Source organism: Biomphalaria glabrata, chromosome 6 (genome assembly GCF_947242115.1).
Source record: "Biomphalaria glabrata chromosome 6, xgBioGlab47.1, whole genome shotgun sequence".
Classification (NCBI taxonomy): Eukaryota; Metazoa; Mollusca; class Gastropoda; family Planorbidae; genus Biomphalaria; species Biomphalaria glabrata.
Window position 1 is genome coordinate 6,206,986 of NC_074716.1, and position 26,399 is coordinate 6,233,384.

Here is a 26,399-nt window from a genome sequence, read left to right on the forward strand (position 1 = left end):
GCTACACCACTGCCACCTATCCATCTAGTGAAAGGCCAACATTAGGGGGCTAAGAAAACTAGCAAAAAAGGCCCTTGTAGAGTGTCACTAGAGAATGCAGACCATGATATTCAAAGCTGCATATCTAATCCAGAAGCCCAAATAAGATATTGCTAAAATATCTCTATATAAAAAACAAAACTGTATGTAGCGTCACCTGGTCTGGAATGAACCAGATATGGGACTAATCACCTGAACCCTCCAAATGATGAGAATGCAGAAGATGAAGGTACTAAGCAATTTATATGGATAATTTATCACTTTAAAACAGATGGTCTGCCTTCTGCTATAAAACAACTTCCATGTGATTACCTGGCACAGCGACAGCACCAGTACTAACATTTTCTTGAGTCTTTGATAATGATCTCAGGTAGGGACATGTTGGTCTGTATTTCTCATGCTGTGTAAGGACATTGTCCCCTGGTTTCCAAGACCTGAGTCCCAGACCACACTGGAAACATCGCACACAGTCTAGATTACCTGGAAATATGAAAATAAGTTAGAAATAAAAATCATGCAGGACCATATTGTTGTTTTCAATTTTAAAAAAAAAAATATTTTTTTTTTCATTTTATTATCATTTTACTTTTATGATAGGAGTTCTTGTTTCTGTTTGTTTGTTTGTAAAATGTTTTACTTATTTCGGATGTTCCTTCAGAGTTGAAGATAATTACTTCCTAGTCCAAACCTCCCGCAGGACGGCGGGGGATGGGAGCGGGCAGGGTTTGAACCAGGGACCATCGATAAGTCCGAACGACAGTCCAGCGTGCAAACCGCACGACCAGGCAGTGTCTTGTATGTTATATGTGATGACAAAATGTTAAAATCCTGACTCAGGGAATGTTTTTTTTACACTTAAAATCTTTTTAGCTAGCTTAACAATCTTTCTGCAATACTTCTATTCAACTCATACCTTCGAGGAAACTAAAATCTCATATGGGCTCAAAAACCTGGACCAAGATCTAGAAATTGACAGTTGTTGTATATCATTGGTAAAAGAATTCACAACTAGCTCAATGACAACACTAGTTTCACCGTTATTTTTCAAAGTATAAAAAGAAATAAATTTCAACTTGGGTAGAGAACTAGAAAATATTTATCTTGAATGGACCCCATGTATTCGGGTATTTCTGCATGTAGGTATCATATTATTTGTCACGTAGCAGACTGGGTGAGTTTATTTTATTATACCTGGACGTCATTTAACTAATCCTGCTACCCCTCCAACAGCTCAGTAATGAGCAATGTCTTTCCAGGAATAGTTCTTTCCACCACCTTAAAAGGCTTCCTAACAGAATGACGTACAGAACAGCAGGGAGGTCAAAGTTGTGGAGGCGGGACTTTTTTAGTTTCAGCCATAAGACGCGTCAGTTGTTATATGGGACTCAAGGATGCAGGTCACATAAATTTCAGTTGTAGAATTAATATATTTGTTTGAATTTTTCTGTTAACGAGCTTGGAAGAAGATATTCATCTGATACAGTTTTATTTGTACATTCTGTATATTGTAAGTGATTCCTATAGTTCCTGAAGTTTTGTATTTGAATTGAAGGATCTTCATTATTTGAATCGTAAGATATATTTAGATCTAGAGATAATATCTACATAAGAATCTCCAGCTTCACAGGGACATGTTGAGATATTGACACTTCATCAAGAGCAACCTGCCACATATTAGACACCTCACCTCACAAATAAACTCTGCACTCTATCCAGAAGAAATGAAGAAATTAATTGTAGATAAAATAAATGAGAAATGGACGAGCTCCCATCCAAATCACAAGAAAGATGACGCTTACAATAAGCTATCCGGACAAGACCAACGTCTAATCTTTCGACTCAGGACCAGACACAACAGAATGCGACAACACATGTACCGGAAGCTCAAAATTGGAACCAATGAAATATGCCCATGTGGAGTATCACCAGAAAATGCCGACCAAGTCCTCCAAAACTGCTCTCTTTACCAAGAGGCCCGTATAAGACATTGGCCCCAAACCACCCCAATAGAAAGAAAACTATAAGGAGAGCTCCCTGATTTGGAAACCACTGCGCAGTTCATCTCATGTATTGGTCTAGTCATATGAACACTCCAACATAAAAATGAGAAAGATGAAGAAGAAGACACCTAAAAAGAGTTAAATTAATTAATATTCAGGCTCATTTTGCGCATCCTCTTTTATTAAGTCAACAGGCCTATCACTGGAATATTTTAAAGTCTAGTAGATTAATACATTCACTTAACCAAGATTCATTCTCTCAAGGTGGGGGGAAAAAAATTCAATTATTTTTAAACCTAACATTCATTAGTTATTAGCTAAGAGAAAAATAATCACTCTATAGGTATGTATATAAAACTAGACAACTCTTGATAGTTTGACAAATTATAATCCAGCACTGAGTAATTCGTAGGCATAAATACATGTAATTAATGTCCACTGTGTTATGTTTATTTTTACAATGTCAGTAGGCTTAAATGGTAATTTAATACAGTATGTGTAAGTTAATATATGTTTTGCATTTTATAATCAATAAATTCGACCCCCCCCCCACGTCCCATACTTATCAGAACAGACCAGAATACCACCTGCTTATTTAAATAAGTCAAAGAAGTGTTTTTTGTCAAAAATGATTGCTGATGTACCTGTATAGAAGAAGCCTAATGAAGCCAGAGTTTGAGGCTGCAGAATGTTATGGAAGCTCCAACTATCAAAGCTCTTCAGACGAGTCTGAAACATGACATGCTCTGGATATGAGGGAGTGGTGATGACTTTATAAACTGGTGAGTTCACTGGCTGCTTTGCAAGGCTACCTTCATCGTCACTGTCCTCCTCAGGATGTTCAGACTGTGGCGGTGGCTGATAGAAATCCTCCACTGTGCACACTGCCGGAAGAGAACATTGTTTTGTTATTTCTGTTTTTTTACATTTTCAAAACAGAATATACTGTCAGTATATTCTTTGTAGATGTGTAGATAAAAAAATAAATAAATAAAAAAAAAAAAAAGCTTTTACAAAGTTTGTAAAGGTTTTTAAAAGCATTTAAAAAAAGGGGAAAGAAAAATCAGTGACTGTCTCTTTAAGCCAATATTCTAACCACTCTGCTAGGGAGGAGCCTATGACTTTAGAAGATTGTATAGTTATGTATTGTTTGTTTCAAATTTACTTTAAAGTGGTGACCTATGAAGAAGAATAATTCAGCTTATACCACCACTTCAGTCAGGTACAATTACTTTCCATTGTTCGAGATGCTAAATGAAATAATTAATTACCAAGAAATAATCAACGAATTGATTAATTTTTTAATCAATTTGTGTATCATCAGGTAAAAGAAATAATTGTGTGAAATGTCAGATTGGGTTTGGGAGATATAACGTGTACAAACTTTTTATCAGACAGACAGAGTAAATTGATATTTGTAAAATTATATTCATCTATGTTGTTTTTTTTAAAGTAGATCTGAGTGTAGAATTACTTAGCTCTTGGCAAAGCTCTGATCAAGTTATCTGAAAGTTGGCTGTTTGTTATTATTTTTATTGTTTTTGTTTTCCATACTACTTTAAAATATTTATATGATCTGATTCAAGCTCTTAATTTGTAAACATGTGGGAAAGAGGGGCTCTCTGAGAGATGGTTTAGTGCTGCTTTTAGGACCTCAGCAAACATAGCTTGAGTTACAAATTTAAAGAAAAAAAACTTGGTTATTATATAGGATTAAAAATCATATTTCATATTAATTTTCTATATTGTCAGAGTGTATAAAGACTCTCCATCAGAAAAAATGTTTTTAATAGCAATGAATACATATGGCTGAGACGTTTATTGACAATATTATTTAGAAATAATATGTTAATTTACATGTAAAACATAATTAAGGAATTTTTATGTTCATAAAATATCTGTGTAAAATATAAATATCTACTACATAATAATTTTTTAATGATTCAAGACACATTTGCATTGTTTATGATACATGTTTTGTTTTGAAGACTAGGGAAAGTCCATGTTGCCTAAAATAAGTGAATTAAAAGTTAATTAATGAAAGCTAAAACTGTACTTTTGATCATTGAAGCCCCCAGTTTGTGTGTCGTCTCTACTCCATTGTGCATCCAAATGTCAAGTACCAATGAACTGTCCACTGATGGTCTACGGCTAAATGTCAGAAGTGGAGCACCACAAGAACCTGGACAAGTGTCAGTAGCATAGAACAATACTTTCCTGTACAGATTCAGATTCTCTGAAACTGTCAAATAAAAAGAAAATAGTGTTATTTTAATTTAGCTAATTGTTTTCCCTCAATGAACAAACAAATTTGGATAACAAGATGACCATATAATGGCTCTGGAGTAGGACTATTGCTACTGACGTCAATTGTGCTTCAAAGATAATGGAGACAGTCTTTATGATCTATCACTTGTTTGCATGTCACTAACATTTTTTTTAAAACTAGATCTTAATCATGTTAGTTTTTTTCTCTTTAATGCTCAGGAGTAAAGTAATAGAGACAGGTTTAGGGGCACTGGTCTGAAATCCTGGCCAATCTAATAAAATATAATTATTTATATCTGAAGAGGTTAATTTGCTATAAAATTATGTGATTATTTATGAGTCTGATAAATTCCATTAGGCTAAAACATAAATATTCATTAGAGCCATAAATTGTATCTGTTGTATGTAGGTTGAAATAAAAAAACAAACAAAATATTTCCTATTATCTGCTATACTTATGCCAATACAGTAAAGTGATTGATTAGCTTTTTTATTTTAATGTCAGGTTTATATATTATATTTAATTCAATTTAAAACATTTCAGATTTTTAAAAAAAATTCAAACAGTTTACATTTCCTCATAATAACTTGACTTGAGAATCAATAAAGCACTTACAAATCCAAGAAAAAAAAACTACAAACACTTTTATAAATATAGTTCATCCATCGAGGTTCGATGATGACCAATTTGTCACTGGGGTTTTATGCCTCCTCATGTGGCTGGTAAGACCTATGTGAGCCCGGAATGTTTGGCTGCACACTGGGCAGGTTATTCCAGCTGGAGCTAGCGTCGCAGGCCTTGCTTTTCTTCTCTTGCGTTTTTCTTCTGCCAGCGTTGTTCTTTTTTCCTCAGCAACCTGTGCGCCAGTTTTCACAGAGCGACACCATGATGCTTTGTCATGTGCCTCTGTCTCCCAGGTGGCTGGGTCTATGCTGAAAGCCTTCAGAGAAGCTTTGAGGGTGTCCCTGAAGCGCTTTCTTTTACCACTTTTATAAATAATCCAATAAAAATAACATATATGTCCAAAAGAATCCCAATATTGAAATCATATTTATATAATAAATTTTCTATGCCAAACTGTTCCTGTAAGTTCAAAGAATCCACTGATTTGTGAACAAAGTGACCTCACTAACCAAATAGCTTATCATTACATACAGAATTCTGAGGACCTGTACAATCTAGATACATCTCATGGGAATATTATGACATTGCAGGAAGTTTTCCTTTCACCAGTCTCTACAAGTTACTTTCTGATGTCACCAGCTACAAATAATCCAATAAAAATAACATATGTCCAAAAGAATCCCAATATTGAAATCATATTTATATAATAAATTTTCTATGCCAAACTGTTCCTGTAAGTTCAAAGAATCCACTGATTTGTGAACAAAGTGACCTCACTAACCAAATAGCTTATCATTACATACAGAATTCTGAGGACCTGTACAATCTAGATACATCTCATGGGAATATTATGACATTGCAGGAAGTTTTCCTTTCACCAGTCTCTACAAGTTACTTTCTGATGTCACCAGCTACAACGTAACAAGCTGGGTTGTTTTTGTTTCATAATGTTATTCTAATGTACTCAGGTAGTACTATGTAGTCAACAGGTTCAATGTCAGTTTAATGCTAATCTGACTATAATTCTGACAAGTATATTTTAATTATTTGCCTAGATACTCAACATTCAATTATAATGGAGTGTGTATGTGTGTTTCTATGGTGATGTGGGAAGAAGTTAGCAATTGCTAAGACAAATTTTTACAAATACTCCTTCTTCCCTAGTGCTATTAGAGCATGGAATGGGTTGACTGAGCTAGTCAGGATAACCAGTGACTTGGCAGAATTTAAGTCATTGGTTAATATGCATGACTGAATGCATGACGGTAGGACATAATCATCTTCTTTTTTGAAGTAATGTCTGTATTATATAAGATAAGAAGATAAGAATAAAGCAACATTGGTGGCATTGTCCCCATTTGGTCTTAGGATAGATGTTTAACTCCAGAACATGAGACTGAAGTGTTGTGTTACTGTAATGAGTTAATTTATATTTTTAAAAAAAAATTATTTAAGTCTAGTACATTTATTTTATCTTGCATTAACCTAATTTAGTCCAAATTATAATAAAAAGTTATATTATATTTAGTATTGCTCACAAGAAAGTTATAGTATTTATTTGAAGTTTTCTTAGTTAAGATATAATTCGCCTAGGTCAGTTTAGTTGTCTACCAGCAGTTTGGTGCTACAAGTCAATAAATGTAAACAACAATGCTTAAGCTAAAAAATGATTCTATGAAAGGACAAAACATAACCTTACCTTGCTCTTGGGCACTAAGTTTAGTCAAGGTTGGTTGGTTTGAAGATCCACCTGGGTTAAATTTGTATTTCACTTTGACATAATCTCCATAAGATAAAACTTTGTCTCCACCATGTGGGTGATGAACTAAGAACAATTTGTTTAACATTCCTTTCTTAGCTTTCAAAGGCAGACTGTTAACAGCCTCATGGAATTCATTCTGTAGTTTATCTAATTTGTCTATAAATCTTATGTCTGAACATTCACATATTAATAAGCATTGGCTGTCTCCTGGGGTTGTACTGTACATTAAATGTGATCCTTTCAGAATGACAATGTCCCGTCTATCTGCGCTGTCAGAGAAAAACTCAACCTCTGTTTTCTCAGCTTCTTCATCATTCATAACAAGATGTCTGGATGTGTGAACGTAAATATGATATAAGCTTTTTTTGTTGTTTTTAGTCAGAATTTTTTTAAAAGAAGATTTGATTTTAAACTTTTCTTTATCTTTAGTTTTTATAACTTGGCTACTATGCAGAATGCTAAAACCTGTTCCCATGCGCAGTTTAATTTGTCTATTGTCATGTGATCTGTGACCATTTAACGGCTGCACTGATATTCTTGCAGTAAGTTCGCCTATCTTTTTCAATAACTTTATCATTTCCTGACAGCGAACTTTAGATGGTATCTGTTCCAATTGAAGTGAATTTATTTTAAAGTAAGCAAAATGGCCAGGATTTTTGTCACATTCTGGGCCACTTGAATTTAAATTGGCTGTCTCTTTTAATATTTCAAGATGTTCAGACATAAACATTTGTGGGAAATCTGGAAAAGAAATAATTATGAAAAAAAAAAAGATTAAAGGAATCTTAATCATTTGTGATCCTACCTTTTAATCTAAAAAAGCTGTAAATTTAATGTGTGAATTTTTCAACAAATGAATCTAATATATTATTGCAATATTAAAAATTTGAAGATATTTAATTCTTGTTTCTTGAAATAAAAGTATGCTATCATTCCTTTTAACTCTTTCTCTCCTAATTAACGATACCATGATTTGTATAGTTAATTTGACCTCATTAAATTAAATTAATTTCTTGTTTTATAAACTTCAATTTGTGTTAGATAAAAAGAGCATGCATTCTATAATTCTATACCAAAAGTAACTTTTTCTGATTACAAACAAAATGTTATTGAAGTTTAATCATAACAGGGTAGAATGTACAAATGTGGAAAATGAACAATTCTCTCAGAACATGAAAAATAATTACAGATATTAAGAGTTCAGTATAGTTTATGAAAATATATTAATAATACATATTTGTATACTAACCAACATGTTCAATGGATGAGTCAAAGCTAGTTCCTGATGATTTAGAGGATGATGAACCATTTCTCTCTTTAATTCTATGGAATTGGGTTTCTACCAATAAAAAAAATGTGTTGCTAAAAACATTTTTACTTTCAAAACATGGATCTAATAAAAAAATTATAATGAGCACAGTAAAATAATTAAGTTTATATATATAATATATATAAATTATAACATATTTATGCATACCTAGGTCTATATTATACAGCGATGAGGTTGCTGAAGATACAAACTGATCATCCGTTGAGCTAGCAATGGCTTCTTGGGCTTTAAGTGTTTCATTGCAACCATCAAGGTCTAAAGATGAGGCACTTGATCTGCTGACCCCTGTTGCCCCATCAACTGTCAAACTACTACTGTTTATAGATGTCGAGTTATCAACACTCACTGCCCCAGAACCATGTATGTCACTGTTATCGATGGAAGCTCTAAGATCTTCAGAATTATTAAGAAATGAAATGGAAAGAAATTCACAGCCTCTTTCATGACGTAAATATTTCTTCGTTTCTAGCCAACTTTCAGAGATTCTAGACTTTGTTTTACAAGTAACGCACTCAAGGTCCAGCTCATGACCAGTATAAATGTAACCACACTCTGCCAGTTTAGTGCAGTAAAAGTCAGTTTCAGTAAGAGGCAATGACCTGTAGGTAGCAATTCTGTGGAACAATGGCATCTTACTCTGTGTTAATGACATGGTGTGTTTCGATGATGAGCTCTGATATAAGCTAATGCAGGACAGCTTACAAGTCAAGTGATTAGATTACTTAATCACTAAAACTAAGCTATATTTAATCTTGGTAGATTTGATATTTTTGAATATAATTCTTGTACTTGATAATATGTACAAACAAGGATTCATTATAGTGCCGCCATTGACATCTTTCTTAAAGTAAATCTGTATGCATACCTGCAACAATTTGAAAAACAAGAATTAGAGATTAGTTCCAGATAGACTAAACGGTTTAACTTTTGTTACTTAGCACTCATTATATATATGTGATATGTTCTCTAGACCGTTCAGTTGTCTTGATGGTCCTGGGGTTTGAACGCTGCCCGTCGTCCTACTGGAGGTTTGGGCAAATTTGAAGGAACAATGGAAGGTATAAGGATTTTAATTTCTACAAAGCTATATGAAAAGAAATACAAAATGTACATCAGGACAGTTTAAGATTAAAAATACATTTTGATGTCTCTATACTATAAACAAGTTTCAGATTATCTCATTTTTTTTAAAGCAACAAATCATTCTTTAAAACTGTTAATCGTAGACCTAATCAACACATGTAGTAAATCATTTTGTTTGGTTTGTTATGTTCTAAATAGTCTACAATGAGGTCTATAGGTTTATTTAGTCACCTGCATGACTGCAGACTACAGTGACTATAATATATAGTCTACTCTCTGGAACTACTAGACAGGTCAACGGTCAGTGTTGTACACAGTAGATCTAAGAATAAATAAGTGTCTAGACTAGATAAATCTAAGCTTTGAAAAGAATTCTATATAGCCTCTAGGATTTTCATACTCAGTGAAGTGAGTGACGGGGGCGGGAGGGGTGGGTAGGTGGATATGGATTTGTTTCTTTCATCCCACACCCACGGTGGGAATTAAGCGTGGTCGAGAGGCTAAGTGCGCTTGAACTTGGCTTGGACTCGGGCAGAATTGCATTTACTGAGCGCCTAAAGGCAGCACGGGAAAACCAACTCCTAGATACCCCCTCCCCCCCCCACTGGTCCACAAATGAGATTGGACCAAAGCGCTCTGAGCATGCTATAAGCATGAAAGTAGCGCTATATAAAAGCTATAATAATAATATACAAGTAATAAATCTTCATTACATTCTGACCCTTCATCATTCTTTTGGTCGTTTATAGTATATCCTTGAGTTATTGGAATGGCAATTAACACCCCGCCCTTGCCAGTATAGGGGTCTGATTCAAGGGAGCATTGCGAGGGGCAGTAATAACTTGGAGACCAATACTATAAAAACCCATAGATCAGGGCATGCTACTAGAACTTAAATTGGTGGACTGCCCCATGGTAGTGGGCACCAGCTGAGAAGACGATGCAACAAGGCTTGAGACCGAACAGAGAGAAAAGTTCTTAGTCATGTCTTAGTCTTTATCTAAGTAAGTTTAAGAAGTTGTATATAAAATGAATTTAATGACACCATTAAATCTAGGAGGTAGTGGCAGCCTAGTAGCCTACCGACTTAGGAATGCCTTTTTAAAAATGTTCTGATGCATAGGCCTACATGAAGGCTGAATTAGTTTTAGTCATATTACATGATATATTCTTGAACCCGGGACCACGAGTGGAGTATGTACCTAACCTTGCTACGCCATTAAATTGTTACTTCTATAGGCATAGATCTATATTAAAGATCAATAGAATAGATCTAATCTCGTTATGACTAGTCTAGATACGATACTACTAATTTATAATAATCTGGTCATGACTTTAATTTTGATATCATATTAATAGAATTACCCAATACACATGATGTAGATAGATTCGATCTAGTTCTAAATATGTAGATCTATGTTAGTATATTATGTGTGTTTGTGTGTATGTATGTCACAGTATGTTTGTGCAAAGGAAAATAATTCACCCCTGAAAAAAATCCTGCCTACTTCAAGATGGTTAAATTGACTGTCTTTCCTTATATTATCTTATATGATTCAGACGTTACTTCAAAAAAGAAGATGATTATTTTACGTCCTACGCGTCATGCATTTAGTCATGCATATTAACCAAGACCTAATTAATTCTGCCAAGTCACTGGCTTCCTGGTTAGCTCAGGCTTAACTCATTCCATGCTCTAATAGTACTAGGGAAGAAGGAGCATTTGTACAAATTTGTCCTAGCATATTGGACGAGGAATGTGCCTTTACCTTTGTGTCTTTCAGAGTATTTTATTAAATTTTGTTTTTGTATTTGAAGAGTTTTATGTATAATTGCAACTTTTGAGTCTTCTATCCTAAAGGCTTTCTAAATTTAGTGATTTTACTAAAGGTGTTACTCTAGTCAAATGTGAATATCTGTTTGTTATGAATCTCACTGCTCTATTTTGTGTCTGTTCCAGTTTCTTAATGTTTTCTTGAGATTAGGGGTCCCAAACAGAGGATGCATATTCTATTATTGGTCTAACCAAGGTTAAATAACATTTTAGTTTTATGTTCTTATTTAATTTATAGAAATTTCTTTTAATAAACCCTAATGCTTTGTTTAATTTTTTTATAGTTTCATCAATATGTGGATTCCATGACAGTTTTTCATTTATTATAACACCTATAGTTATTTTGCGTTCTTAGTTTGTCTTACTGGTTTACCATGAATAAGATAAGTGGAATTAATTTGCTTTAATTTTTTTGTTACTCTTAACAACTGACATTTTTCTGGGTGGAAAGGCATGCTCCAATTTGATTCCCATTTCTGTATTTCATCTAACTCTCTTAGTAAAATATCTGTGTCTTGTGTTGTTTTTATTGTTCTATATATATTATGCAATCATCTGCAAATAATCTGACTTTTGTTCCTGAACTAATGCAATTTGGTAAATCATTTATGTAAATTAAAAATAGTAGTGGACCTAAGACTGTTCCTTGAGGTACACCTGAGTTTACTTTTATTGATGTTGATTTAGATCAAGCCATTTATTATTACAGTTTGTTCTCTCCCTATCAGAAAATCTTTAATCCACTGATGCAGTGGACCATCAATGCCAAAATATTGTAATTTTTTTAAGCAAACTATGATGGTGAACTTTGTCAAAAGCCTTGGAAAAATCTAATAAGATAGCATCTATTTGCTCACTATCATCTAAACCTTTTGAAAAATCATCAATTAGTCCTATTAGTTGTGTTTCACATGATCTATATTTCCTAGAGCCATGTTAGTATGGAGTAAGGACATTATGTTTGTCTAAGTGATTTATGATGTTGCTAATGATACCGGTCTGTAGTTTCCTGGGTCAGATTTTTCTCCTTTTTTAAATAAGGCGATGACATTAGTTTCTTAATTCCAGTTCCTAGGTACTCTGCCTGAAAAAGTATTTTGTACACTGGTGCTAGCTCATTAATTTAATTTGCTATTAGTTCTTTGAGTAATCTAGTTAGGGCCTATCTATCTTTTGAGTGTTTTGTGTTAAGCCCGATGTATTTAAATTGCTACTTAAATCAGAAGTTGGATTTTAAAAGCAATGTCAATGAAATAAATTTCATATAAATTGCAAATTGATTAGGACAGTGATTCCCAAACCCTTTTCTGTCTATGGTTCATCATTAGTTATAGTCCTGATCATTCATAAACCAAAATGTCTGCTCGGAATCCAGCTAGATCCAGATTGTACCAGTAGGCCTATGCTAGTATATATAAGCCTATACCAAAAATAAGAAGGGGAAAATTTATAATCTATTTTTAGGTGAATCAAACGAAATACATACTCGAATAGGGAGGTTTTTGTTATTAAGGCTGCTTGTAATTGAGTAAGTTTTTTTTTTTAAATAAACTTTCATTTTGTAAAAATACATCAATTATGTTTTCTTACACATGCAAATTATACACCTACTTATAAATTAGTACGATAATTATCTTTTTAGAATAAATAGATCTACTTTCATGTCTGTATACAACGTTAGAGCTGTAGCACGTTTTGATTATTTATTTTTGGCTTTGGTCCAGCCGAATGGCTTGCAGGACTATTTATATGGATCCTACCCATCTTCAATAGTTATTTTATTGGCATAAGTAAAAGATCTAGTTTACAATTTCCGAAAATAATTAATTACAAAGTGTAGATTTTTAAATTTATATTCCGAATTTCAAGAATGTATAGATTTTGATTTCATAGCTTGTTTTCGACCGGCGTATAATAAGACAGCCGCTATAGCGTCTGACGCAATTCTCTAAGGGAAATATAGGATTAAAATATTAATGTGTTGAAGACCAGCTATACAGCCTAGTCATAGTCATATATATAGAAGTAATATGGGTTAAAATTATGTTAATTTAGTTGCTTTTTGGTGTGTTTTTTTTTTAGAAGATATAATACGTATATATCTAGGTTTTAAGTATTTTTATATTTGTTCTGTATAGAAATTCGCATTTTTTACATTATATTTTTAAAAATGTTTTTTCTTGTTGTTACATTAGTTTTTGTAAATGAAAGATTTGTCATAATAAAGACGGTGTATAGCAGCGGTTCTCAACCTTATAAGTTCGGCGACCCCTTTTTACAATCCCCCACTCTGCCGCGACCCCTCCCCCCCATACACACATACAGCAATAGATGAGTAATCAATAACAATCCATATTTTCGATGGTCTTAGGCAACCCCTGGCAAATCGTCAATCGACCCCCAAGGGGGGTTCGCGACCCACAGTTTGAGAACCCCTGGTGTATAGTCACAGTCAGCAAGTAATGTTACGTAGTCTCTCTCTCCCAATGCATTTATATTTATTGATCATAATAAGGATGTAGCTCCAGAAATAAATTTCCTCTTCCTAAGGAAAATGAACACACTAATCCGAATTCAATCAACAGCCTCAGAAAAAGTAAAGAAAACTAGTCATTAAAATTCCGAAAAAAAAAGGTGGGGGGGGGGTGAAGAGAGGGGCTGCCCCCCCCCCCCCCCCCCCTTTTTTTTTTTGACCCACAGAGTAACCAAAAAAAAATGGGGTGAGGTTAAATCCCCCTCCAACATACGAAAATAAAAATCGTTTAAATTTTAGAAGATGCTCCCCCTCACAAATAATAAGCTATAGCAAATATACGCACACCCACTTTCCGATTCCCCGCGCTTTTACACCATCAACGCATGAGCATTCACGTTTACAAAAGAAATAAGACAACAGTGTTTTAAAGAAACCGGAGATTCCCATTGCTAAATTTGGTTTCATAAGCAGGTTTTAAATTTGGAAACGGAATTTCCTCGAATGATATTCCGCTAAGCCTTGATGAATTATTAGGCCTTCTATTTCAGATCTATCGGTTAATATATGACTCAAATTTTAAATACACCAAATATTGTTATTATTATTAAAACGAAATAATATGGATTGTATTACTATGGTTGGTCTTAGTTATTATTGGGAGTCGATAAATAGGACTAAGCCTTTTAACATCGGAATGGACTGATCTAACAGGAACTGCGCCTAGGCGGCGCAGGTCACATGACCAAAGACGCAATTCCTTTTTTTTTTTTAAAGACTTGTTAAAATCATAGCTGCTCATAGAAATCGATCACTGGGCTTTATGTAATCATAAGCACATTTTTAGAATACTAGTTTATACCCGCAGTTAACCATGGGCTGTTTTCTAATGAAAACTATGTTAAATTATAATATTCCAGCTTATTTTCATCAGAATTTGTAAAAATTAGCAACCAAATATTAGCCTACTTACAGTCTGTCATGGCCGTTATTGACAATTTTTGCTGCTGAATTATATTTGATACGTGTTCCTATTTAAAGATTACAATTTAATCTACTTTGAGCGTCTTGTAAAATAAATTAGCGTCTAAGTTCTATTGAAATTATCGCGAATTTTTAAGATAATAATAATGGTAAATCTTAATCTATTTTTTTTTTGGTAATATTTAGGTCTAGCATTAGTGTTACATAAAAAAGTGGCCTTGACCTATGAATGCTGTTTTATTTATAGATCTTTCTTTGTTAAATGGGTTAGGGTAGTCACGTGAAACACCGCACTAATCCTTAATCTTCGGAATCGAAGACACTGCCATTATTCTTTGTTATCATTTTATTGTATTTCAACAACAAGTAATTAAAATTACGCGTTATTGAAAGTCATAAAATGTTTTGTGTATTTTCTTAATTCAATACATTTTTAAAAAAAAAAGGGGGGGGGGGGAAGGGGTAAACGGGAATATCCCAAATCTATATTTAGATCTAGACATAACTTACAAATTGAATAACAATCATACTGCGTGTAGTTTCAATTACATTTAGATCTAAATGTTCCGATCAATAGGCGCACTTCGTGGGCTCTAATAGGATTGGTCGAGAAAAAATCGCACGACAATTTTTTTTTTTCTTTTGGACGTACCTGTATATTAGTGTATATCATGGGATGCCATCCATATATAATGTTACAAAGCTTAGTGCAAAAAAAAAAATAATAATAATAATAAAATATTAAAAAAAAAAATAATAATACAAATTACAGTAAGTAAACCAAATTTAGGTCCCCTTTTGTACTTCAAAGAAAAAAAAAAGTCTTATCTTTCATAATATTCATCCAGCTCATAACTATATTTGATACTTTGTCAACATAATGGGCTTCCAGTTTATAGGGTTACACCAGGGCTGGCTCAGACATAGGTGAGGGTCTCGTATAGGACTAAATAAAAACTTGGACTCATGGTTTATTGACGAAAGTTTAGTTTTACTTGTTATTATATAGAGTGCCAATTTTTTGAGGACCTTTTGGTGGAATGGTCGAGACGTTATTTTGAGCCTGACGCATCTGAACGTAAACGAGAAGTAGATGGCTTTAGAAGAAGTGGTCAACGAATCGACTAATTGGCAGGGAAAAGTCATTACTAGGATCAAGAAAGAAGCAGGTTCGAGCCATCGCGGGCACGCTACTCTGCCTCATCGTGGCGCCCTCGTGGAAACGACCAATAGAGGAAGTGGTTAGGCTAAATGGGTAGCAAAGCAAGACTCCCGTGGGGATGCCCACGGGTAGACGAGAGTCCATCCATTGCACGGGCGGGGTTGTAACAAAGTCCCCACAAACACGTCCCACATCCATGCGCTGTTCCTCAAAGGGGCCGTTACATAAATGGCGGGTCCCGCACAGCTAGCTTGGCACAATGAAGGAAAATGGCGGAGGCTCACGGTGCCCTCGGCCTTCGGCCATGTGCAGCCAAGCATGCGTCGGGGGCCAAAGGCATTGGAAACAGCAATGTTTGATATAGGCATTGACTCGGGTCTCTCTCAAACAGAACTGTGTTCTCACAGGGTTTTTTTTTTTACTGTTAGGTGTCCAAACAGGTTTTTTTTTCAAACTTAGAGCTCGAAGAGCCTTCGGCTCAGCTCTTGGACATCAACAAGGTTCGAGCAATGCAGAGAAGAGTCGGCATATAGGCTTCGATTGGAAAGACCTAGGCTTAGGGTCATCTTCGATTAGCAATAATTTAAAGAAAGTGTTGAAAACATATTGATTGATTTCGATGTACATACAGATATATTGTTGTTGTTTTTTAAATGCGTGATTTTATTTTTTAGTGTTTTTTTTTGTTTTTGTTTTTTTTTTGTTTTCATTTGGAGCCAAATTCACTTCGTCTAGGGCCTCCAATTACCTAAGGGCGGACCTGTTTACACATTTGTAGTAGGCAAAGCAACAGAAAAATATCTTTAATGTATAATTGATTTAATATATATAGTATCTATTACTATCTATGTAGTTGGACGTAATTATGTTACCTCCCATATAATAAAAATAATAATAATATAATAATAATCTTTATTGTCCTTATGGAAATCTTTAATGTAAAGGTTGGTTTTATTATTGAAAATATCATAGATGTTGGCAATGTTTTCAAAACATTTCAATGTAACGCCCCCAGGGCCGGATTTAAGGGAAGGGAGGCGGAGCTACAGCCCCAAAAGCTATATTTGTTGTTGTTTCACTTTTCATTTTTTTTTCTTTTTTTTTCTTTTCTTTTAAGCTGCTTTATTTGAGTTATTTAAAAATAATATTGACCATTTATAACTAAACATCTGTAAACCGCTCACTATTGTTGTTTACATCTTCGATAACCCTTTTTTTTTTTTTTTTTTGTAAAATTACTTTCTTTAGTGAATCTTTCATACTAAAGCAGTGATGCCCAACCTAATTCAACCCGCGGGCCGTTTTCATTTCCGACACTCGTCTGTAAATGAAAGTTGGGATTATAGAGCAGTGAACTACTAGTACTAGACTACACAACTTTCACTATTAGCTTGGAAACTCTTCTCGGATGAAGATTAGAAACTGGAAGACGGGTTATAAAAAACAAACTCTTAATAAAAGTAACCTAGAAGTAAACAAGACGGATTTGGTTTTATTTTATAATACCTTTTTTTTTCAGCCAGATTAATAAACTCTTGAATTCCACGTGAAATAATTAAAAAAAAACACATCTGTAATCAGTATATTCCAATAATTAGTCCAATCTATTATCTTAACAACATAAAATGTCTTCAAATTATGGAAGATAGTGGAAAACTATACGCAAACAGCCAATATCTGTACTATTCTGTACACATTGAAACCATAAGACGCGCACTTGGTTTCTCCACACAGGATTTTGCCGATGACTCAAACTCACACAAAGAGAACAAAATCGACGCAGTTGGCCATCATGTGAGTAAATAAACTCTTCCACCCGCAGCCTCTTTGTTGTACTCACACGATAGGAAGCCCTAAGGTGGACACATATTCAAGGGGGGAAGAACTCGGAGTAGATTAACACAATCTATATTTCTTTCTAGATCTAGAACCTTTAATTGGAGATGTTTGTCCTATGTATCATTATAGATCTGTCTAAGATATGTTTGAGAGGAAACAACGACGGTTCATTTCAGTGGCGTAGCTAGGGTGAGGTGAGGGGGGGGGGGTTCAAATTGAAAAATCCCCTCCGGGCCTCCACTTGAGGGGATCTCCTAAATGAGAGTCCGACTTTTTTTTTTTTTACATTAAATATTAAGCGAATGACCTGTTATCGTGCTATTTAAGTTGTTATGTAAATTAGTGACCATGTTGCATGTATTCCACACATTAGTCGTATATATCTTTTAAGTACATTATCTCTTGTCATGATCTCGAATGTCAATAGTCTCCCCCCCCCCGACCCCAAATCCCTTCCTTCGCCACTGGTTCAGTTATTGTTTTTAGTAACATTGTGTTAAGCTATTTCGGGAGAAACCTGTAGGACGTAGTGAATGAATTTTAGCCATATGGCTAAGTTCCACCCAATAATTACACTTCATTTGTTAAAATAGTTCATTTCGGCGGTGAAACTTTCGGTGTAAATGCTGACACACACACACACACACACAAAGACTGAAATAGACGAATGTGAGCAAATGGGGATTTTCATAAACAGAGACAAATCCTGAAATAGAAAAAGCTATTTGTGTGCAGTACTTCGCCATTGGACTCTGGGCTATTCCCCCTCAGTTGGGTCAATGTCCATCATACCGACTTTGCTTCTTGGTCTACTGATCTCCTCCATGTTTGATTTGGTCTCCCAGCCCTTCTCTTCCCCTGTGGGTTTCAGTCTAGAGACTGTCATGCAATGTCGTCTGCTGTTTTTTCACATTCTCTGCCCAATCCAGCCCCATTTGAATCGTTTGATTTCTGGTTCTATCAGTTTTTCCTGAGTTGTAGTTTTTAAATTTTGTTCGGCCATCTGACACCAGTTGTGTGACTCAAACACTGAAGTACTAATAAACTATACATTTTTAAAACCATGTAGTGATTAATTGTTTTATTTTTTTTTTTAGCACTGGAAAGTTAAAAATTAAAAATCAAATCTGTAAGCAAGGGGATACTGTGACCAACCTTAAGCTTGAACTTCTCTAACTGGTCGACATTGTTGAAAGTTTTTGGTATGGTATGTTAGACACCTTATTTATAGTTTAGTTATTTAGCGACGCACCATGGAAGACGCATATTGAACGGGACTAGTGACGTTTGGGATATGTTGGGTTAGAGACCGGAAAATCAGTTAGCAATATAATCCTCCAGGGTAACGACGTGTTTAGTGACAGAGACTTTTACTGTGGCCTTTTCTTAGAATAAATATATGTTACATTGTTCTTCAGCGTTGACTACATCTCTTTACTTGTTAAAACCGATGTCTTATTTTGTCTGGATTGTTGATCAACTACACGGAATACACCCGAACAATAACACCCAAACGCTTGCAGAGTAATTGGTTGAAATTCAACAGTCATCCATAGTTGACCTCAAGACAGCCTGAACAAGCAACATCACAGGTATTATTGCAGCACTATCGTTTCTGTCTCATCGAATCTCTGCCTGTGGTCCCTCCTGGGCAGACTCTGGTGGCATTAATTAAACATAGCTTCCTTCAGGCGTCTCAGTTGTGGGCGAATCTCTCCCAACTTGCCCCACGACTTGTCTATCCGCTTGGCATCTGCTTCTAAAACTCGGCCCCCACCGTGTATTTCTGTGTTGTCCCCCTCTTCCTCTTTCCTTGGGGGGTTCCACGTGATAGCTTCTATTGTTATGTTGGATGCAGGCTAGCGAAGGGTGTGGCTTATCCATCTCCAGCGTCTCTGGAGGATATCTACTTCAATGGGCTGCTGCTATGTTCATTGCCACAGTTCCTCATTCGAGTTCCTGTCTGGCCAGCGGATCATAAGGATGTTCCTGAGACGAGGTATCGATGAATACTTTGATTTTTTGTTTTCAACGTAGTGTGTCATATTTTCACCTCATAAAACAATATTTGCTTAACAGTGGTATGTAATACTGTATATTGCAGTACTGATTGGTTATACTTTGGAAGCATACTAGTTAACAGCTTTATTTTTATTTTTGTTGGGTGGATTCGGCTTATGATCATGATAAAAGACATGCAGATATCGCTATTAGAACTTTATTCGGTTTCAGGCGAACACTAGTTTTGTCTGCGTGGATTGGGCAAACTATGTAGGTCACATCTAGATCTAGTCCTGTGTAGTCACGTGGACTCCCCATTCCTCTCTAAGGGAAAGAATTTGTACTTTTTTTGGAATTTGTATATTAGTCCGCTTTATGCGTAGGATGTAATCATCTTCTTTTTTGAAGTAACGTCTGTATTATATAAGATAAGATAAGATATAGGTCTAAGTCTTAGTGAACACAACTTAAAAATAGGACGAGACTATAGAAATAATAAATAACTATACAATTTTCCATGTTCATAGTCACTCCACTAACAGAGCGGTTACCGTGTTGGATTGAGAAGCCTCAGAAGGCTTGAGAAGCCTCAGAAGGCTTGAGAAGCCTCAGAAGGCTTGAGCCATGAGCTCGAATTCAGGTTGCTCCCCCTTTTTTTTAATTTTATAAATGATTTTCATTGTTAGTCTAATACTCTAAATCATTAACAAATTTAATTCTATGACTAATCTAAACTGATCCAAAGCTGTTACCGTAGCTGTGCTTAATGTAAGTTTTTTTAAAGTATTTATTGTATTTTTTCTTTTTTTATTCAAAATAATAATAAAAAACAACAACAATTAAACAAATAGATAACACACCAACATCTCCAAAATCTTCTAAAACATTAAAATAATACATTGAATGAAATGCTATGCAGTCCTTCGTTCACTAGGCTACTTATATCTAAATTTTATATTGATCTTATGTGCACATTTTAATTTTTAATACCAATGAAATTATTGCAATTCATTGAGTGGTTTAAAAGTGAAAAAGTCACCAAAGCAAGAAACTAAATAGCCTAATAAGAAATAGAAACAGGACTCACTTTTAACATGTTAAAATACGCAATAGTAGTTGTGCATATAAATCCAGATTTACTGTGAAGTGCCAAGCTACAGCATGTGGTAAAGCAGGGACATTCTTGGAAAAGTGGTTTTTCTTGTAAACGTTCTTTCTAGGAAATGTTAAGCGCGGGTTGCTAGGCAACACGAATAACATTAATACTTTTAGCGTAACGAAAAATTTTATTTCGTATAATTTTTCATTTATTAAGAAAAATGTAAGTATGGCTTAATTTATATGAATTGAATACCAATTTTATTTGGTATTATTCCTCCTTTTAGCTTACAAACTCTTCATGGGTTCAGGATTCAAACGGATAGACACCGGTTGGGCGGGTATTTTGAAAACGGCTTGAACTATTTTCCCAGAACTTGACAGTCTATATCAGGGGTTCTCAGCCTGTGGTCGCGACCCCCTTGGGGGTCGATTGACGATTTGCCAGGGGTCGCCTAAGACCATCGAAAATATGGATTGTTATTGTCTATTCTTCTATTGCTGAGTGGGTGGGGGTCGCGGCAGAGTGGGGGATTATAATAAGGGGTCGCCGAGCAAAAAGGTAGAGAACCGCTGGTCTATATAGATCAATATCTTTGGGAGGGAAAAAAAAAAAAAACTCCCTGATTGGCCACACAGTGAAAACTTGAATTTGACCGTTATAAATTTTCAAAGTAGTATTATTTTAATTTAAATTAACATATAATTGATATCTTGATGTTTCTTGCAAAAATAAAAAGAGTAGAGTTTAAATATAAAAAATTAGTAGGCCCTCTATCGACGTTAATTTGATCTAGTAATAAGGTGAGTAATGAAAGATGGAGGAATTAGATATTATTGATAACTGAATGAATCAGTAAGTCATGGCCATTAATATATCTAAAAACATACACACATATACACAGTGCTTTTTTGGGGGGGGGGGAAGAAAAGGGAGGTAATCAGTGAGGGACTGCCTAACTTTTAAGAACTAATAAGTTAAAATACAAGAAAAGTAAAGTATTAATTTTTTTACCAATGTGGTGAAATAGTTGCTATTTGTTTATGTTTGTGTAACGTCGTGAGAATGTGTTCACAACATTGATTTAGTGTGCTACAGTCCAAGTCTCTTTCGTCAGTTCATGTGTCGTTCTAGTTTAATAAAGCCTTGTTTTAGGTTACTCTTCAGTGTTCCTTTATTTCTTATTACAATTTATTAAACTAGAAATTTTCAATTCCATGGATCTATGTGCCTCACGTATCTTTTTTGGATTTTCGTTCAACACTATTCTCAGTCTGTAAGTAAAAGTAGTAATACAAATGGAACGTCTATTTAGGCCAAAAGAGCTAGACATAGAGCCTAGCTCGCCATCGGCTGCCGAGAAGTGGCTGCACTGGCTGAGAACATTTGAGAATTTCATCTCCTCAGTCTCTCATTGCGAGATTGACAAAAAGAAATTACTAGAAAACTACGTTTCTTCGAGCGTATTTCAGTACATAAGTGAGTGTACAACGTTCGAAGAATCAATCAAAGTTCTACAAAATGTCTACGTGAAGCCTAAAAGCGAAATTTTTGCACGGCACATGATAACTCTCTGTCGACAAGAGAACGGACAAACCGTTGACTCCTTCCTACTTAAGCTTAAAAGTATGGCCAAAGACTGTGACTTCAAAGCTGTCACCGCTGAAGAACACAGAGATATCTTTGTAAGAGACGCCTTCATTACTGGACTGGCTTCAAACAGCATAAGGCTGCGACTCTTAGAGAAATCTACTCTAACTCTACAGTGCTCCTATGAAGAGGCAAGACAACTCGAATATGCCCATAACCATGCCATGGCGTATAACATCCACTCTGAAACTCCCTGTGGAGCTAGCGCCGGCGAGGAGAGCCTTTCTCCAATGACAAAAGTAGAACACGAGGTGAGTGCGGCGACTAGTAAAAGATGTTTCTTTTGTGGAAACAGCCCACATCAACGCTTTAGATGTCCGGCCCGTGACGCTACATGCAACTTGTGCGGTAAGAGGGGCCATTTCCAGAAAGTCTGTAAATCGACCAGACAGACACTCAAATCTACAACCTCAGCCATAGTGAAAGCAGATGATGACACGTCTCGGACTACAACCGTTGGATCTTCCTGGGCATCGACACCAGCGTCCGGTCTTACTAAATCTACTATTTCAATACTCGTCAATGGAGTACCATTGAAGGCTCTCGTAGATACGGGGAGCAGTGAAAGCTATATATCTTCTTCAATTGCTAAAAGGTACAAATGGAAATTAGAAACGTCCAGAAACAGAATCTACATGGCCTCTACACATCTTTCTCGCACTACTCACGGCCATATTTTCGCTAAAATAAAGTACAAAGATGAACAATATGAAAGTGTTAAGCTCTCACTACTAGATGGACTAGTATCTGATGTAATCTTAGGGCTAGATTTCATCAGCCAGCACGAAAAACTGATGATCCCATTTGAAGGAAAACGAAGCACTCTCCAGGTCTGTACGCTGAAAGCTGCACGAGTTGAAGCCCCTCGCCTCTTCGCTAATCTGGCTCCTAACTGCCATCCCATAGCCACTAAATCTAGAAAATATTCTATGCCTGACTCCAAATTCATTCAAACTGAAATCAAGAGACTTCTATCTGACAAAATTATTGAGCCTTCCACGTCCCCGTGGCGAGCCCAGATAATTGTAACAACGAATGAAAGGCACAAAAAGAGAATGGTTATCGACTATAGCCAAACCATCAATCGATTCACTTACCTCGACGCGTATCCCGTGCCAAAAGTGGATGAACTGGTGCAGGAAATATCTAAATACTCAATGTACAGTACATTTGACCTCAAAAGCGCTTACCACCAGATACCTATCAGGGATGATGAAAAGCAGTACACGGCGTTCGAGGCTGGCGGAAAGCTTTATCAGTTTTGCCGCATTCCTTTTGGAGTGACAAACGGAGTCGCCGCATTTCAAAGGACGATCAACACAATAATTGAGGAGGCAGGGCTACAGGACACGTTCGCTTACGTGGATAACGTTACCATCTGCGGACTTGACTCCATTAGCCACGACGAGAATCTACAGAGATTTCTCAATGCCGCTAAAAAGTACGGTATCACCTTCAACAATGATAAAAGTGCTATTGCGACTAATAAAGTATGCCTCCTAGGCTTCGAAATCTCACAAGGGCAATTAAGACCAGACCCCGAAAGATTTCAAGCATTGAGAAACCTACCTCCACCACAAGACATGAAATCACAAAAGCGAGTGATTGGACTACTGTCCTATTATTCTCAATGGATCCCAAATTTCTCCAACAAGATCCATTTATTGGTGAACAACAAAGCCTTTCCTCCCCCTGAACAAGTACAACAAGCTTTTAAACAGCTTAAACACGAACTTGAAAACGCTGCTGTGTCGACGATAGACTACAATCGACCACTAACAGTCGAAACAGATGCCTCTGACATTGCGATTGCCGCCACTCTTAATCAAGACGGCCGTCCTGTCGCCTTCTTTTCAAGAACACTCACTAATAGTGAACGCAGACACTCAGCAGTGGAAAAGGAAGCATACGCTATCGTAGAAGCTCTGAGAAAATGGCAACATTACCTTATCAGTAGACCCTTCACATTGGTTACAGATCAACGCTCAGTGTCTTTTATGTTTGACCAGCAGAACAAGGGCAAGATCAAAAACGAAAAGATTCAAAGATGGCGACTGGAGCTTAGTTGTTTCCAATATGACGTCGTATATCGACCCGGGAAACAAAACGCTGCGGCGGATACCTTTTCAAGGAACCACTTTGCGTCAGCAATGACTGGAGAAGACCTCAAACTGTTACACAACAACCTCTGTCACCCAGGGGTCACGAGACTCCTCCATTTCGTTCGGACCAAGAACTTACCTTTTTCCTGCGAGGACGTCCGCAAAGTGGTAAACCAATGTAAAACTTGCGCTGAACTGAAGCCTAGATTCTTCAAACAGTTTTCAGGCACCCTCATCAAAGCTACCCAACCATTTCAGAGAGTAAGCATTGATTTTAAGGGGCCACTCCCATCTGCTACTCACAATAAATACTTATTAACAATGGTGGATGAGTACTCACGCTTCCCATTTGCCTACCCATGTCCCGATATGTCCTCATCCACTGTCATAAAGTGTTTAAATCAGCTGTTTTCCTTTGTTGGGATGCCAGAGTACGTCCATTCTGACAGAGGTACGTCCTTTATGTCGAGGGAGGTGCAATCCTTTCTGCACGAGAGGGGAATAGCTACAAGTAGAACAACCGCCTTTAATCCCTCAGGCAACGGACAAATTGAACGACTAAACAAAACTCTATGGAACGCTGTTACTTTAGCACTGAAAGACCTCGATCTCCCGATCTCGAGATGGGAGCTTGTCTTGAACCAGGCCCTATACTCGATTAGATCATTACTATCTACGGCAACAAACGAAACTCCACATGAGAGAGTTTTCCGGTTCAACCGAAAATCCTCCTTCGGGATATCTATCCCCACTTGGCTATCTAGCCCAGGTAGAGTGTTGCTGAGAAGAGAGAACCGATCTTCAAAGTATGATCCTCTCACGGAGGAAGTCGAATTGCTGATGTGCAACCCCCAATATGCTGTCGTACGGTTGCCCAGCGGTAAAGAGGAGACGGTCTCTCTAAGACGCTTGGCTCCCACCCCCTCCCCATCCACAACAACAAGTGAACCTTCGTTCTTCCCTCAGGGTGAGGATAATGAATATCCTCCAGAAACTCAAAACACGGAAGTACCAGTCAACACCCCTACGGTGATACAAGAAAGGAAAGAACCCCTGGTAGGCTCTGAGGACCTCCGAGCGCTTCCTCTTGAAAATACCCCACTTGACGCTCAGGAACTCACTAGTGACTCCCAAACTGTAGAACAGGATAGTCAACCCCGTTACAACTTGAGAGAGAGAAGAACCAGACCGAACTATAGAGTCTAGAGTTGTTCCTTTATTGCACTACATATGTTCTACATAAACTGGCATTGTTTATCTCTTGCTACTGATATTAGAGTTTACTTTTCACTTACTTACGTACATGTCTACTTACTTCACTATTTGTTAATATTTAAAACAGAAACTAGTAATTGTTTATAAGTCATACAACAGATACTGGTTTTTAGGTTTCTTTGCATCACCATTCACTATTGTTTACAAGAGAAATTAATATTTCGACACTATTTATTGATCTATTGTATTACAGGCACTGGCATTCTCTTTTATTTATGCTATTGGCCTACTATATTACTATACTTGCTATTTTAATTCTAGGCGGGGTGAATGTGGTGAAATAGTTGCTATTTGTTTATGTTTGTGTAACGTCGTGAGAATGTGTTCACAACATTGATTTAGTGTGCTACAGTCCAAGTCTCTTTCGTCAGTTCATGTGTCGTTCTAGTTTAATAAAGCCTTGTTTTAGGTTACTCTTCAGTGTTCCTTTATTTCTTATTACAACCAACATTGAAGAAATTGCCGGCGTACCATCACAAAAAAAAAACGCCCTGTGAATATATATATATATATATATATATATAGGCCTATAGGCCTATATATATATATATAGAGAGAGAGAGATAGATAGAGAGAGAGAGAGAGAGAGATAGATAGATAGATAGATATAGATTGATAGATAGATAGATAGATAGATAGATATAGAGATATAGATAGATAGATAGATAGATAGATATAGAGATATAGATAGATAGATAGATAGATAGAGATATATCAACGATACTCTAATAACCTTATTTAGACAATATAGATTGTATTTAATTCTCAGACTGGAGAATAATACCGAGAGTAAATGCTGAAGACTGATAACACGACAATATCATATAGGTCTACATTCTTGGGGTCCGAAATTGGGGAATTAACCGGGGGGGG

General features: G+C 36.1%; 1 protein-coding gene across 6 annotated transcripts in view; it reads right to left on the reverse strand.

The window, feature by feature from the left end:
• LOC106078207 (uncharacterized) overlaps positions 1-26,399 on the reverse strand; it is an 83,748-nt gene that overhangs the window by 1,779 nt on the left and 55,570 nt on the right. For 4 of the 6 annotated variants that reach the window (XM_056031917.1, XM_056031918.1, XM_056031920.1 and 1 more), the window contains exons 3-8: positions 8,172-8,889; positions 7,944-8,033; positions 6,632-7,435; positions 4,096-4,281; positions 2,684-2,923; positions 352-519 (exon numbers count right to left, since the gene is read on the reverse strand). In XM_056031917.1, coding sequence (XP_055887892.1) covers positions 352-519; positions 2,684-2,923; positions 4,096-4,281; positions 6,632-7,435; positions 7,944-8,033; positions 8,172-8,676 — 1,993 coding nt within the window. In that variant the 5' untranslated portion in view covers positions 8,677-8,889. Of the gene's footprint in view, positions 1-351; positions 520-2,683; positions 2,924-4,095; positions 4,282-6,631; positions 7,436-7,943; positions 8,034-8,171; positions 8,890-14,387; positions 14,769-20,487; positions 20,977-26,399 lie in introns of those variants that run through there. The other 2 variants (XM_056031922.1, XM_056031923.1) reach the window with 2 other exon arrangements.